The sequence below is a fragment of the Malus sylvestris genome, chromosome 3, assembly GCF_916048215.2.
Source record: "Malus sylvestris chromosome 3, drMalSylv7.2, whole genome shotgun sequence".
In the NCBI taxonomy this organism is placed as follows: Eukaryota; Viridiplantae; Streptophyta; class Magnoliopsida; order Rosales; family Rosaceae; genus Malus; species Malus sylvestris.
Window position 1 is genome coordinate 546,939 of NC_062262.1, and position 16,539 is coordinate 563,477.

Genomic DNA, 16,539 nt, shown 5'->3' on the forward strand with positions numbered 1-16,539 from the left:
GGCTATAAGAACTTTTCCTCTATTTTTTCTATCTAGCAGCTGATTTTATATGCTTAGATATGGTTTGGCGAACAGCGTGACATAGTTGTTCATAAGTTATAGTTATGATAGATCTATTTGGCGGTAAAGAGTGGATTGTGAGTCTTCCTTCAAATTGATGGTCAGTGGTAAAGGACGGATTGCGATGCTTCCTTCAAACTAAAAACTGGAGGTTTCGTGTTCGAAACCCGTTGCTGGTATGGAAACCAGACTTGTGGTCAAAAGGAGGCTGAAATGCCTTTATGAGTCTTTTCGGCCTCCGAAAAAGATGGATAACTATGATTTGCCATTAGTTGTTCCCTTTTGAAAAAAAAAAAAAAACAAACAAAGATATATTTGGCGTGTGACACTCTTTGAGTTGAAAGCCCGAGGCTAAATTAAAAGCCATTTCCTCTTAAGAATGGATACTCTCAATAATTCTATTGTATGATTTGTATACAACTCTTCAACCCATCACAATTTACTATATTAAGCAATGCTTTTTCTTCCGCTTTCTTTGACAAACCAATCACATCAAATCGGTTTTCAGTGATTAATCTAATCCAAACGTACAACAAAATAAATTATATTGTTTGGATTGGAATGAATCAGTCAATTTGATCGGCCATATGTAGGAAATGAATTATTGACCTGTGAACACCTCTCTACTCACGTAAGTAAACTTACTTGCTAAAAATGCTTATTAATAAAATCTTGAACGTTCTAGTAAGCAACGGACCCAGAGGTTTGAGAGCGAAAGAAAGCGAGGTTTGAGATCGACATAAACAGACATTTGAAAGAGAGAAGTGGAAACGAAGGGAAAAGTCGAGATCGTATAGTCGAAGCAGAGCATTTGACAACGATCGACCCATGGGCAGCTGTGGACACAGACATTGCCAAGAAGGAAAAAAGAGGGAGAATGAAGAGCTAATTGAGGATATTTTTGTCATTTCACTATTGTGAATATTGTTTTTTGAACCAAGTAGTAATTTCTATATATAATTTATGCATTCTAGCACAGTTGACCCAAAGCAAAAATTTAATAACCACCTTATTGATAGCTTATTTATAACACAAACCTTACATTATTCTTCTGATAAATTAATCAAGTTGATAGGGATATGTCAAACTTTAAAACTTCACTAAAATGCATATACAACTAGTCAGCTCCATTCTTGATCTATTGAATACTTAATCACTTCTTCACAAATTGGTCATAGTAGCTGCAAGATCATACCAAGGACAAAAATGGAATCAGCACCATCATTAACAGATGGAAAATATAGATAGATAGACTTTGTTTTTTAATTTTATTTTAACAAATGTCTTTAAGAAGCACTAATATCATAAACTCACCCCAAATCTTCATAATCTGCTAGTTTTGCCACAACATGGTTGAAGCCAAGCCACATCTAATCCTGGAAAATCTTCATGCAGTGGTACCAAATAATCCCAAACACAGTCAGCACAGCAATCACCAAGTACACAACTTTTGTGCCAACACAAGTTACATACACCAAAATTCCAAACGGAATAAATAAGATTGCTATTAACCCTCTCAGCCTTGTAACTGGAACTTTGAAGGGCCTCTGTAAATCCGGAATCTTCACCCTCAACCAAAGAAAAGCCGAAAATTCGACTAGCATGCTCAAACTGAACAAAACATTCACTAAAGATGTGACATGCCTAAACTTCATGTAAGAAACCAAGTTTGATATCACTGCTGATATCAAAATTCCCACCCAAGGAGTGTTGAACCATTTTGACCGTGCCCCGAAAAGTCTAGGCAACAACCCTAATTCAGCCATGCCTAAAAGCTGGTGTGAGCAACTGCTCAATTGGGACTGGTAGACACCAATGCTAGACAAAAAGGCTCCAGCCCTAACCCATTTTTTGAACTTTTTCCCTACGATTTTTTCTGCCACAACTGTGTAATACCCATCAACCCAATCATCTAGGTCAAGAGACATGGCACCAGTTGCAGCTAGTAGAGGTATTAGGGAAGTAAAAAAAGTCAACAACCCAGCTGAGAGAAATGCTTTTGGTAATGTTTTGGGGGGATTTTTAACACCTTCCAGAACTAAAGTACTAACATTGTCCCAACAATTTAAGTTCCAAAATAAGGAATTAAAAAACAATGGCCAATTTTTTTTCTTTCTATTCTGGCCAGAAAAAACCCATTTGCTTGGGTCAATTTTGGGAATAGCAAAAACCGAAATTACTACAAATGGCAAGTATGATAAAATGCCTAAAGATATTGCAGCATGGCCAACAGTAGGCAGACCAATGAAGTTAAGAACTGAGAGCAAAAGGGTTGAAAGAGAGATGAGAAAATAGTGAGGCAAGTGGGACAAAGTTGGTAGCATCGGATCAATGTAGTCTATGCAGAGAACTGGGTAGGACGATAGGTTAATGACAGCACTAAGGAACTTCCAGAAACCAATGAGGAAGCCCCAGAAGGGACCAAAGGCTTGGTGAGTCCATATGACAAAGCCGCCATTGCCAGGAAAGGCGGTGGCTAGCTCAGCAGTGACAAGGGCCTCAGGAATGCACCAGATGATGGGGAAGAGGAGAAAGCCAAGGATGGCAAAGAAAGGCCCCCCGGAACCGACAGTGGACTCAGTGCCATAGGGACCGCCGGAGACTTGAAAGTAAATGAGGAAAACTAATGGGATGAATGCTAGTTTTTTGCTTTTGATCTTGGTGTTGCTAAACATTGGATATTCTTGTACTTCTTTTTCATTTTCAAGAAGAGAGGTTTTCGATTTTGGAGAAGATTGGGGAGATTTCATGGTGTTTTCTTTTTTCCTTTGGGATTTGCTGGATTTTCAATGGGAATTTCAAGAGTTATGTGATTGGATTCCAAGGTTGAAGGCGGAGGATGGATTGGAAGGCTGGTTGCCTTGCTTGCTAGTTCATCGGATATATAAATTGGTCCATGTGGCATGCAACAAAATGCTGTCAATACTGTCAGAATGTATGCAACTAATATACTCAAACAATGTTTCAACTCTTCTGCTGCCTCTTTGTGGTGTTGTACTGAGTGTGCTGCTTCCTCGGAAATTGCTTATACCAGTACACATTCTTGTCACTTGTGAGAAGGGGGTATGATTAACTTTTACACTGTGACAGGGGATGTGATGAGTGAAACAGAATGATGAGTGATATATTTACGGTAACACCTAAGTTTTTCTCTAAGTGGTTTGTACAATAAACTATAATTCATCACCAGAATACAACTTCCATGCACATGTACGTTACAAAGTAGGTTCACCATCTAGTTAAATAATTTTCATGTGGCAACAAAAAGTCTGATGTAAATAAAACATATGGATACAAAATATGGCCTCCTTTCATTCTCCTTCTCGCTTCTTGTACTGATCATGCAGCTTCTTTCTTGGAAATTTCTTCGTCTCCTAACAACAAAAGATGGACAAAAGTAACTTTAGATTCCTAAAGTTATCTTACATTATTTTCTTGTACGGCAAACCCGTTCCCAAATGTTAAGCTATAGATTGTGAAGGACATCAATGGCGGTTTCTAGGTAATCTAGAGAGAGTGAGAGAGAGAGAGAAATCTAGAGAGAGAAGTACAATTGAATTATCTTCTTGTATTGAATGAATAATTGTTACAGCTCACAGTACAAGTATATATATGAACAAGTTTTCTTGCACACTAAGTAAACTACACTACTAACCGACTTAACAAACTCATTCATCTATCTGTTGACACTTGTCACCATCTGGTGGCTCTATATCTTTACATCCCCTCTCAATTATATGCTTGGAGGAGCCAAGCATAAGATTGAAATAATGATGCTGAAACAAAGGTGCAGAAAGAACCTTGGTCAAAATATCTGCAAACTAATCTTTTGAAGACACATGAGAGACATGCATATCTCCTTGAATGACTCTCTCCCTTACAAAATGGTAATCGATTTCAATATGTTTCACCCCTGAGTGAAAAACAGGATTAGATGATAAAGTAATCGCAAAAATGTTGTCACAATAAATAACTGGAGCAACTAGAATAGGTACACATAGATCACATAACAATTGCCTTATCCATGCTAACTCAACAGCAGCAATGGCTAAAGCTCGATATTCAGCCTTTGTAGATGACCGAGAGACTGTGTGTTGCTTCTTAGAGGCCCAAGATATCGGATTGGAACCAAGATAAACAATGTGACCAGAAGTAGATCATCAATCATTGGGGTCTTCTGCCCAATCCGGATCACTATAAGCCTACAACTGTAAGGATCCTGATTGAAATTGAAGACCATAGTCCATAATGCCATGTAGATATCGCAAAATCCTCTTAACAGCCACAACATGAGTATCCATGGGACTATGCATGAAATGACAACACTGATTCACAGAAAAAGAAATATCATGCCGAGTAAAGGTCAAGTATTGCAAAGCTCCCACAATACTGCAATATTGGTGTGGACTATGATAAGAAATGCCTTCATTTTTAGACAACCTGTGATATGGCAAACATGGTGTTGCACAAGGCTTGGAATCTTGCAGATCAACATTTTCAAGTAAATCTCTGATGTACTTTGACTATGAAACAAAAAGACCATCATTCTGATATGTTATCTGTAACCACAAGAAATACTGTAATTGCCCCAAGTCTTTCATTTCAAACTCCTGAGTTAAAGTTTGAACTACCTTGTTAATCAACTGGGATGAATTACCAGTAAGGATGATATCATCCACATAGAGAAGTAATACAACAGTGCCAAGACTAGTGTGTTGTACAAAAAGAGATGGATCTGCAAGAGAAGATTTAAAACCCAACTTGGTAAAAAAACTTGTAAATTTTTCATTCTAAGCTCGATGAGCTTATTTCAAGCCATAAAGAGACTTATGTAACTTGCAAACATAATGAGATGGATGTTCTGTACTTTCAAATCCTTGTGGTTGAGACATATACACTTCTTCAAGTAAATCACCATGAAGAAATGTATTCTTCACATCCATTTGTCGTAATGACCATTTGAACTGAGCTGCCAAAGCCAAAATCAATCTAAATGTTGTAGGTTTCACTACAGGACTAAAGGAGGAAACTAAGCAAGCCTTATATCTTGCCATTGAACCATCAGGATTGGTTTTGACTCTATACACCCACTTGCAACCTATTAGGTTCTTGTGAGGTGGCAGTGACATTAAAGACCAAGTATGTTGTGACTTCAAGGTTGTGATTTCTTTTTCCATTGCAGCAATCCATTCAGGCACTTTATTGGCAGACTTAAAGGTTGTAGGTTCTGAAACCGTTGCAGGAACCTGAATTGTGGCTGAAAACACTTTCTTCTTCAATATGCCACTTTTAGATTGAGTTTGCATAGGATGCAAACTTACTGATGGTATAGGAAGGACAATGGACATATTTTCAAGTTGAAAATCCGAATCAACTGGGACTGGGGACTGTGTAGCTTTTGTAATTGATTCCACATATGTTGTAGGTGTAATAGGACTTAAATTTGAACATTAGGAAGCTATATTGGAATGAGATGTGGAAAACTCTTAGGCATTAGGGGTAGTAAAGACTGAAAACTCTGAGGCTCAAGAGTGTATATGTGGTTGGACAGTGTTTTGGGAATCAATTAATGAAGGATAAACTAGTTTATGCATTGGTGCTGATGTAGATGCAGAACTAGACAATGTGATGTCGGATGCAACTATAGATAATAAGGAAAACTTGTCTCATCAAACAAAACATGTCTCGAGACAAAGATTTTGTTTGTAAGTGGATTAAGACAAATATAACCTTTGTATTGACATGCATACCCTATGAAAATACACTTTGAAGTCTTAGGTTGCAACTTACTGGAATTATACTATTTTAAGATTTGAAAGCAAGCACAGCCAAACATTTTGAGATGAAATATAAAATTATGCCAAATAAACAGGTAAAAGGATATGACATGCGAAGTGTTGGACATGTCATTCTATTAATAAGGTAAACAGAAATGGCACAAGCATGGAACAAAAATATATGGGGTAATCTGGTAGTTTGCAACAAGGTAATGACAGTTTCAAGAATGTGTCTATGCTTCCTTTCAGCTAGACCATTATGTTGGGGAGTATAGGTACATGACATTTGATGAATGATTCCTTTATCCAGTAAGTAGTTTTTGAATTTGTGACTGGTGTATTCACCACCACCATCACTTTGAAAAACTTTCACAGTTGCAGAGAATTGAGTAACTAAGAAGATGTGAAAATGTACAAAAACACCAAAAACTTCACTTTTATTCATTAAAGGGAAAATCCAAGTGAACCTGGTACATTCATCCACAAAGCTTACATAGAATTTGTAGCCTTCAATTGAAACAATAGACGAATGACCCCAAACATCACTGTATATTACCTCTAAGGTAAATGGAAGTTTGGCAAACTTGCCTTCCAAACAAGATTTACAAACAGAAGACACATGATATAAAGATGTAGGAATTTTTTACTGTTTTAACATTGCAGAAGTGACAATGTTAGAAGGGTGTCCTAATCATTAGTGTCACAGGTTTATTTTGACTTGACTGCCAAGATAGCAGCTTTGTTGCTGAAAAGTTACATTGTATTTATGTGCTTATGAAATGAGATGTTGTGGAATATGAAAAGGTATAGGATAGAGACCATTTCTACACAGTCCCTGAAGAATGATAGTCCATATGATCTTATCCTGGATCCAGAAACCGAATTCATCACAAATGAATCTGCATTTATTATCTTTACACAATTTATATATAGATAGCAGATGTTGTGATAACTAAGGCACATGTAAACTTTTCTTTAACTAAAAAGTATATTACGGTGTATGTAGAGTAGAATAGCCTATATGAGATATTAGCAAACCTGAGTCACTTGCAGTTGTGACTGAATCATTGCCAAAAAATGGTGTTGCCAGATTGAGATTAGAGAGATCTGAAGTCATATGGGAAGTTGCTCCAGTATTAGCAACCCATAATTGCTCATGTGGTGCAGATGGTTGAAATGTCGTATGCATTGCAGAAAGATTGGAAGATGGAGGCTTGCCTTGAAAAGTAAAGTTGCCCCTGTTTTAACACTGAGCTGCAGTATGCCCAAATTTCTAGCAAATTTGGCTTTAAACTTTGGATGTGGTAGAAGTTGAAGAAAAGTGTCTTTGGAAACAATATGCATCAATATGTCCTATTTTATTGCATATCTAAGAGATAGGAACTTTATAGCCATGTTCTGGACAAGTTGAAATGTGAGGCTTTGCAGGGCCAAGAATTCCAGCACTTGGATTTGGAGATCTTGGATTATACCTCGAATGGAAGTTATTCGTGCCCCTACCACGTCCTCGAAAACCATTTGTAGTATAGCCTCCATTAGAATTTGGGAACTACCATGATACGCACCACTAGGAAAACCACCTTTGTAATTGGTATACTGTGAAGAGCCACTGGAAGACCCTTCTCCGAGCATGAAAGCTTTGCCTTTACCTTGTTTGTCTTGTGCAACCATTGCATTAACAAAAGGCTCAAAGGTAGAATTATGCTCAACAGTTGCTTCTTCTGCCAGTAACTGGGATCGAAACTATTTAAGAGTGATAACATTCTCCCTACCCTTTATAACTGTCCTGAAAGTATTGTACTCATAATGGAGCCCTTTCAATGCCAAAATTACAATATCACCATCTTCAAATATAACACTAGCTGTAGAAAGATGATCTCTAACATCTTTAATTTGTTGCAGATATGTTGAGACATAATATGACCCTTTCTTGATGTTTTGTAACTTGGTTTTCAACTGAAAAATACTGAATTTTGTAACAGTAGAAACCTATCCTTCAGATTAATCCACATATCATAAGAGTTCAAACAGCCAATAACACATGACATAGCAGTCGGAGACAAAGTAGTAATGATAAGCATCATTAATGCACGATCATGCATTTTCCAAATCTGATAGTCATCAGTTTCAGCACATTCAATATTAGCATCATCATCAAATCGTTTAGGACAGCGCCTAGTACCATCCACAAAGCCTAAAATGCCATGGCTTTCAAGAAGCAACCGAATTTGATATTGCCAAACAAGATAGTTTTCGTATCATCAAGCTTTACAGTAAAGAAGTAGACATATTTGTAATAAGAGTTATGATCAACAACTGAACTATGTGCAATTGTGCAGCCGTCACCATATTTTCTTGAAGGAATTGAGAAAATTAGGGTTTCAAAGAAAGATTTCAAGAGATTTCAAAAGAACATATCGTAATCAACGAGAAGATTTGTTACATCTCAGTCTCGACTCCACCGTAGCACGATATTATCCGCTTTGAGCCACGCCCTCACGGTTTTGTTTTTGGGAACTCACACGAGAACTTCCTAGTGGGTTACCCATCCTAGGAATGTTCTCGCCCAAACTCGCTTAACTTCAAAGTTCCAATGGAATTCGAAGCCAGTGAATCCCCAAAAGGCCTCGTGCTGTAGGAGGTGGGCATGTACATATAAGGCACATCACCCCTTTTCCGTTGGTCGATGTGGGATGTTACAATCCACCCCCCTCAGGGGCCTGACGTCCTCGTCGACACACTCGCACCAAACTGCAAAGTGGCTCTGATACCATTCAGTCACATCCTAGTCTCGGCTTCGTCGTAGCACAATATTGTCTGCTTTGGACCACGCCCTCACGGTTTTATTTCTAGGAACTCACACGAAAACTTCCCAATGGATCACCCACCCTGGGAATGCTCTCACCTGAACTCGCTTAACTTCGGAGTTCCAATGGAATCCGAAACCAGTGAGTTCCCAAAATGCCTCGTGCTATAGGAGGTAAGCATGTATATATAAGGCACATGACCCCCTCTCCGTTGGTCGATGTGGGATGTTACAAGATTCAAATAGAGGACATAGAGACAAAGAGAAAGCTCCAGTCAGACATTTCTTCAAGCAAGTAGTGAATATGCTTACAATCGATTGTGCAGATCGATATCGACGTTGAAGGCAGAGCTCAAATCCAAGAGAAACGGCAGCAATATGCAACACAGCGCACCAAATCTTCAAGAATCGAGAGCGGAAGCAGTGAAATCCTCAGGATCGAAGAACGACGGTCGAAGATACCATGTTAAGCTACAGATTGTGAAGAACATCAATGACGGTTTCTATGTAATCTAGAGAGAGAGAGAAATATAGAGAGAAGTACAACTGAATTATCTTCTTGTATTGAATGAATAATTGTTAGAGCTCACAGTACAAGTATATATATGAACAAGTTTCCTTGCACACTAAGTAAACTACTACTAACCGACTTAAAAAACTCATTCATCTATCTGTTGACACTTGTCACCATCTGGTGGCTCTATATCTTTACACCAAAAACCGACATATTTAAAATTGTTGATCGCAAACTTCCTTTGAGTAAGTTGCTCTTTAGTACAACGGTTTAGTGGTATTCCTCTTCACTTGTAAGTGAGAGATCTTAGGTTCGATTCTCGCCTTGAACCACATTATTGTTAGCCCATGTAAGGCTGAGCCCGCCCACCCTTGGCTTTTAGTATAGATAATATCGTTTGTTAAAAAAATAAAAAAAAATAAAACTTGTGAATAAGATGTGATGACCATATTAACAAACTAACCAAGCAATTCATTGCTGCCTTCCTCAAACATTCTCTTCGTTAGTTGTTAATATGGTGTGATGACCGTGGATCAAATTGTTGGTAAGAAACATTAACTAGAAAGGATCAATGCCATCCAATTCCAACCACGGTCATCGGATCAATAGTCATCCCAAAGATAAAAAATGGAGACGGAATCAAACAGAGAGAAGGAATAGCTTTGTATGAATTGTATACTTCAACTAAAGTACCCAAGATTTCAAAGAAGGTGTCAGCTAAAGAAAACAAATTAAACGAGTATTTGTAAGCAGAGACTATTTGCATATTCATTTCGCTGGCGCGGTTCCTTTGGAATCAATTTAGGTGCTTCATTTGGACGATATGGTTCATGCGACTGGTGTGCAATTCAAGAACTACTCCGAATTATTGTTCAAGTCCATAAATTTTATGACCATATCTCCCTCTCGAGAAATTATTTTCTGAAGATGCTTGACCCAAACATTCAATGAGCTTTAACTGACTAGAAATAATTATTGGGCTGAAATCTATGAGGCTTCGTATTAAAGAGATACTAGAAATCGAGAAGTTCATTAGTAATATCCCAAAAATATCACAGGTTGTCATTGTTCTAATGTTCTCGCATAGCCTCGAATCATTAGTTTGAGACACTCTTGGAATTTTTATTTCATATAAGTTCTCATAATTAGCTCCTGGGCTTGATGGATGGTTGGATAGGCTCTTTGTAAGTGCTTTTGCACTGAATTATGTTCACTTGGGTTTTGATTCAATAGAAAAAAATAATTAGAAACGGTCAGACATGTTATACTTATCACATTTTTCATATTACATTTGTATCATCTCTCTCATAGTTTCAGTTTGTCGCCGCAACAAATTATTTTGTGAACTTGTTGTTCAGATCATGATATGTAACACCCGCCCCCACTTATAAAATTATATGTGTGTAATATTCCCTAAATATTATAAATCTATCAATTTTACCCTTTTTGGACTACCCTATCAGGATCTAAGCTTTGGATCCTTCTTTCTTTTCAAACTGCCACGTGGCAGCTCCCTAGCAATTTCCCTGTCTTCTCTCTCTGTCCCCCCCCCCTCCGTGACTCCTTCTTTCTCTTCTTCTTTTTCTGTTTTCTTTTCTTTCTTCTGTCTGTCTCTGTCCCTCCCGACTCTATCTCTTTCTCTCGTCTCTCTCTCTCATAGCTCCCTCATCTCTCTTCTCTGCAGCAACCCGCACGCACGCACCCGTCTCCCCCGCGCGAAGAAGACCCATCTCCTTCTTCTCTCTCCCTCTGTCCCGTGCTGCGAGCCCAGAAACCGGAGAGGAACTCCGGCGAAACCTTTATTTTTCCCGGTTGGGTAAGCTCCAAACCTTCACTTTTTCGTCCTAAGATCTGGTGAATGAGTTTTAATGGAGGTTATTTTGTGATTTTTCGAGGTTTTTAGGACGAATCGAAGCCGGGTGTAAGCACACCCAACTCCGGCGATCCCGAGGGTGTCGGGGCTTTTTCCGGCCATCTCCGGTCGTTCCACGACGAAAGGAAGGTATAAAAACACTCCCTTCGTCTTGCTCTTCGTTTTGGTACCTAGATCGGACTTTAGGATGGTGTGTGGTAGTTGGCCGGAGCTGTGAAGCTCCGGTGGTGGTGCTCCGGTGAGGCCAGGCCTCCCAGGCCGGTTTCGAATAGCAGGCGGGCCTTAGGCCCGTGTGGTGAGGCCAGCCCAATCCAACCCATTTCCTTTTAATTGTTTAAATTAATTGCTGTTATAGATTAAGGCCCTTGGGCCGGTTATGTTTAGGGCATTAGGCCCGTGTGTGTAGCCCAAGCAGATTAGGCCTTGGGCCAATCTGAGTTGGGTTTTCAACCCAAAACCTTTAAGGCCTTTCGGCCCAACCCAAATTCAAAGCCCAGTGGACTTTGACCTCTGACCAGTTGACTGTTGACTGTTGACTTGGTCAACGGTCAACGTTGACTCGGTCAACGGTCAGAGTTGACTTTGACGTTGACTTTGACTTTGACTTTGACCGGTCAACGGTCAACGTTGACTTTTTGAGTTGACTTTTCGGGGTTTCGTTCAGGACCTCTTCTAGGCTAATTTCGACGTCCTGGACCCGTTTTTGAAGTCCGTTTTCCCAAATTCAATCGTTTGAATAGAGTTTGACCTAAGGTACTCCTTTATGTGAATAGGTGCAATTATTAACGGTGATTCTGTTATACCTTCTTGGTATAGCTTTGCACCGTCGGTGTACGGTGAGTGGACCCCTTCAAAATCATGTTTTAACAATAGAAATGCATACATGAAAAGCATGATTTAATACTTATGTTTTACGAAGTACTTATGAGATATATGCTTACTGAGGCTAGATTGAATTATTACTATTTTTTCTATAACCCATGTTCTTATAGAATATCCGATGGATGACGATATGATATTAGAACATGTTTAGAACACCTCTTTGTAGTATAGATGATGGATGACTTTATACTACGAAGTTGTTTTTCAATATGTTTATGCTCAATGGTTTTGTACTTACCTAGTGGTCCTTTCCGCTACGGGACGTAGGGATAGATTCCGGTCCGTCCCGGGCGACGGTTTGGTGTTGGCATAGGGCCTGGAGTGTGTTTCCTCTGGCTATTTAGCACAGAGACGGGGAGCCGGCATGGGGCCTGTAGTGTATTTTCCTCTGATTGTCTGTTCAGAGACGGGGAGCCGGCATGGGGCCTGCAGGTTATCGGACAATTCACTAGTGTTTATTACTTATACAAGTTATGAATTTGAGATATTGCACAGCATGCTAGGTTTCGGAAAATCTATTTTGATCATGATATATATGTTTTCATAAAACCTGGGGGTTAGTATGTTGATAACTGTTTTATTATATTTATATCAAATTGGTCCACTCATGTTTGTTTTGCGCCCCCTTCAGGACCTACGAACGAGGATTACGATATAAGCTACGAGGCATTTCCCTACCAGTGATCCAGTGCTATACTTCTTCTGCTTCGACATCTTTTGTAATATAGCACATCTCTATCTTATATTCTGTTTGTACTCTGTAATAGACGTATGCTCTGACATTTTGCGTGGATCCTAATGTTGTTAATTAGAAGTTGATTTGGTAGTATTATTGTGGCTAGTCTTGCTGCCTGTTTTAGCTTATTTATGAGTTTTTACTTAAATTAATGGCTTTCGTCACCCTTTGGGTGTCGGCCAGCACGTGATCATCCCGATGTCACGAGGACATCAGGATCGGGGCGTGTCATGATAGGAACGGTCAGCATGATACTTTTCAGCCGTGAAGTGGTGGTCTTACACGGTGGGGGTAGTGGTGGCGTATTGGTTTAGAGATTGATTGGTTTAGAGAACTGAGGAAGAAAATAGTGAAGAGTTCCATGAAGAGAGTGCTGCATGTTTAAAATTTACTTGAGAAAGGATCATAAGATCGAAACAAGTTACAGCAGAAACCATGCAACTTCATGTCATTCGACATTTTTTTTTCAATTTGAATAGAACTCAATATAAACAAATTCTACTTTGATCAATGGAATCTCGGATTTCTTTATCAACAAAGAGATTCAATCATGCACAACCGGTTTCCCAATTTGACGCCGTTAGAAATGGTTCGCTAAATACAAGCAATTTCTGCTTGTGATCCTTCATCAACTTCAATAGTACTGAACACACAAAACTTCTTAGACTTGAAAATTTTCATTAAAAAGTACCATCCGATTCCCGCCACGGTCATCAAACCGCTGATCAAGTACACAGTCCTGGTAGCAATAGCCATGATAAAGACCAAAAACCCAGATGGAATCAAGCACATGATCACCAAACCTGGCAGCCTCATCGGAACTCGATAAGGCCTCTTCAATGCTGGCAACTTCCTCCTCAACCAAAGAAAAGCAGAAAATTCCAACAGCATTCCCAAACTGTACAAGAAATTTGCAGATGCAATAATATCTGTAAAGTTCATGAAGGAAACTGCAAGAATTACCACTGTGGAAAGTAAAATTCCAACCCACGGGGTGTTAAACCTACTGGACCGAAGAGCAAATAACTTAGGCAAGAACCCTAAATTCGCCATGCCAAGAAGTTGGTAACCATAACTGCTTAGTTGTGCTTCAAAAAGTCCAATTCCCGATAACACTGCACCAACTTCAATCCAATACTTCAACCATTTTCCAGCAATCATTTCAGCAGCCTCGGCATGAAATCCAGAACCCCATCTAGTTTGATCCACATTAACAGAACCAATAACAGCAAAAAGCGGGAACAAGTACGCCAAGCAAGTAAAGATCACCGCCACGAAAAGAGCCACCGGAAAAGTTTTTTGGGGGTTATCTACTTCCCCAGCTAAAGTACTCACATTGTCCCAAAAATTTAAATTCCAAAAGATGGTGTTGAAGAACAAGTTCCAATCTTTCTCCACACCCTTCTGCCCGAGACTCAACCAACGGTGAGGACGAATCTTCGGAATGGCAATCAAACACATCAAAATAAAAGGAGAAAGTGAAGCGATAGCAAGAAGAACAGCAGCATATCCAACAATAGTTAAACCAGTATAGTTTACGAAAGATAGAATCAGAGTAGAAATAGATATTGCAAGATACCTAGGCCAACCGGATTCTAAAGCAGGGATTATCTTGTCCATGTAATCAATGCAAAGAACTGGAAATGCTGCAATGTTGATGACGCCGCTTAGGTACTTCCAGGTGCCCATCAAAGAGCCCCAGAAAGGTCCAAAAGCACGGTCGGCCCAGATGACATAACCGCCATTTCCAGGGAAGGCGGTGGAGAGCTCGGCAGTGATGAGAGCTTCCGGGACACTCCAGATAAATGGGAAGATGAGGAAGCCGAGAAGGGCGAAAAGGGGTCCGGCGGCTTGCACTGCAGGCTCTTCTCCAAAAGGGCCGCCGGCAACTTCAAAGTAGATGAGGAAGATGAGAGGGATGAGGGTGAGCTTCTTTCGGTTTGTGGTAGCGGTTGTGGTGGTGGCAGCGGTGGTGACGGGAAGGTCTTGAGGAACCATTGCAGTTTTTGAAGAAGGCTCCATAGTGGACTCTTGGTTTTGTGGCATGTTTGATTGTTCGATGAATCAAAGACTTGGCCTGGATATATATATATATATATATATATATATATATATATATATATATATATAAGAAGAAGGAGTCCCATTGGAAATCTGTTTTTTTTTTTTTTTGTGTCATTCAAATAGGAATGCAGTTGGATTCTGATGAGTGAATCCTTAATAAGATAAGATTCTGGATGCTCTCGCCATCCAATATCGCGGAGAGCCTTGGTAACTTTCCGTGGTGACCGTTATTCCGTAATTTGTATCTTGCTCATAAAAAATACATGTATCTTATATTCTTATTTATTGAACTATTTACTCTATCTTCTTAACATATCAACTCCATTGTAAGTGGTTGATTTCTCTAGTGATTAGAATGTTTTTCTATCACCTACTGCATCTCCGGTTCAAGTCCTTTTTCTCTTGAATGTAAAAGATATATTAATACTGTTATCCGCTCATATATGATATGTAGCCAACTTTTCATTATAATTATTGTAGCAAATCTTATTAGGGTTTATAGACACCTGCCCTTTGCATAAAACCAATGAAGACAGCTGATAGTTCTGGACGGTCCATATCAAGTTTACCAATATAGCAAAGAATGCATCTGTTTCTGTTCATATTGTGTGTGGGTGATATTTTGGATGGACATGTCGCATAACTTAGAGTCTATGATTAATACAAGGTCATTCGTGCATTGCATTAAAAATCAAAATACAAAGTCAATAATTCATGCAAGTTGAGAAATTGAGATATATTCTCTCTTTTTTCCAGAGAGAAAGATATATTTTCCTTACAAGTGAGTGATTGGTTTTGTATTTTTGTGTTGGATTTAGCAAATTTTTCTACCTATTGTTCTTTATAATGGCTTCTAGTCCATGGTGCCAATATCCATCTTGAATGTTTGAATACAGCAAACACAATATATATTAGGCTAGGAGAGATGGATTTTCTTTGGATTAAAGTTACCCTTTCTTAATGTAACTAGGATTTATAAGTGGGTGGGTGTGTTGAGTAATTGCGCCCAAGTCATATACTTCTCTCCTCTTCTTACTTTTCGATCTCGTGAGATCGATATGGCCTTCGCCTGAGGTAAACAACTCTAGGAGTTTAACTACGATTCAAATCGATTCATTTTTCTAGGGTTTTAAATAACTATTATTATTTGAATTCGAACTTGAGTGCAAAGTGATAGAGCCTGTTGTACCTTACTTATGATGTAAAACTGCAATTCTTATTAACAAGATGGGATTAACTACAATGAGAGAGCTCAACACAAATACTGCTTATAAGCTAATTCCAAAATCCCGGCCACAATTTGGGGCCTAACAAACTAACAACCAAAACTACTAAAACTGACTAACAAGTACCTTGATAACACAAGGAGACGGAGATGCTATTATGGTCAACTGATGTAACCTTATATTATTTAAAGACTACATCATAAGTAGTGCCAAATGTTGTATCAATACGTTGTTTCATACAAATTTCAAGACTTTCAGATACCGTATTTGTTGTCACAACTAAAAAAAAAGTGACAATTTCTTGTAGCTCTAGTTATTGTGCAAATAATGGGACAAATTCATGTCATATAGGGTTTAAGGTTTATGCTAAGTGCCTACAATGTTCTTTAAACTCTCTAAAGTCAGGTCAGTGGAGGTGAGGAAGTATGAGCTTGACCGTTTATTTGTCATACCAAAGTTCTTTGAAGGAAAACTTGAGAAAAACTTCAGTATATATTAGTTTCAATACAAGCCACACGCTGAGGGACATGTTATGGTTGGCCTTCTTCCTGGTATGGAATGGACCGTCATGATCAGCATGGTCTTGCCGGTCGTGCGCCTT

At 39.0% G+C, this 16,539-nt stretch overlaps 2 protein-coding genes and 1 long non-coding RNA gene across 4 annotated transcripts; 1 reads left to right on the forward strand and 2 right to left on the reverse strand.

The window, feature by feature from the left end:
- Positions 1-1,056: 1,056 nt before the first annotated feature.
- Positions 1,057-2,961, reverse strand: LOC126615983 (probable polyamine transporter At3g13620). Its single transcript, XM_050283935.1, has 2 exons — positions 1,375-2,961; positions 1,057-1,241 (listed from the first exon to the last, which is right to left on the reverse strand). The coding sequence occupies exon 1, from the start codon at positions 2,808-2,810 to the stop codon at positions 1,431-1,433; it is 1,380 nt and encodes a 459-aa protein (XP_050139892.1). The 5' UTR covers positions 2,811-2,961; the 3' UTR covers positions 1,057-1,241; positions 1,375-1,430.
- Positions 2,962-10,530: 7,569 nt separating this feature from the next.
- On the forward strand, positions 10,531-12,741 carry LOC126616510 (uncharacterized). Of its 2 annotated transcripts, XR_007621178.1 has the most exons (3): positions 10,531-10,973; positions 11,061-11,159; positions 12,544-12,741. It is a non-coding gene; the product is annotated as an uncharacterized LOC126616510 (long non-coding RNA). The 2 variants fall into 2 exon arrangements; XR_007621177.1 differs by lacking the exon at positions 10,531-10,973 and having other exon boundaries at positions 10,988-11,159.
- A 264-nt stretch (positions 12,742-13,005) lies between these two features.
- On the reverse strand, positions 13,006-14,741 carry LOC126616190 (probable polyamine transporter At3g13620). Its single transcript, XM_050284196.1, has one exon. The coding sequence runs from the start codon at positions 14,692-14,694 to the stop codon at positions 13,243-13,245; it is 1,452 nt and encodes a 483-aa protein (XP_050140153.1). The 5' UTR covers positions 14,695-14,741; the 3' UTR covers positions 13,006-13,242.
- Between the last annotated feature and the right edge of the window lie 1,798 nt (positions 14,742-16,539).

Bases quoted from the DNA above. Each gene is read 5' to 3' on its own strand.
- LOC126615983 (XM_050283935.1), bottom strand. From the start codon at position 2,810: ATGAAATCTCCCCAATCTTCTCCAAAATCGAAAACCTCTCTTCTTGAA.
- LOC126616190 (XM_050284196.1), bottom strand. From the start codon at position 14,694: ATGCCACAAAACCAAGAGTCCACTATGGAGCCTTCTTCAAAAACTGCA.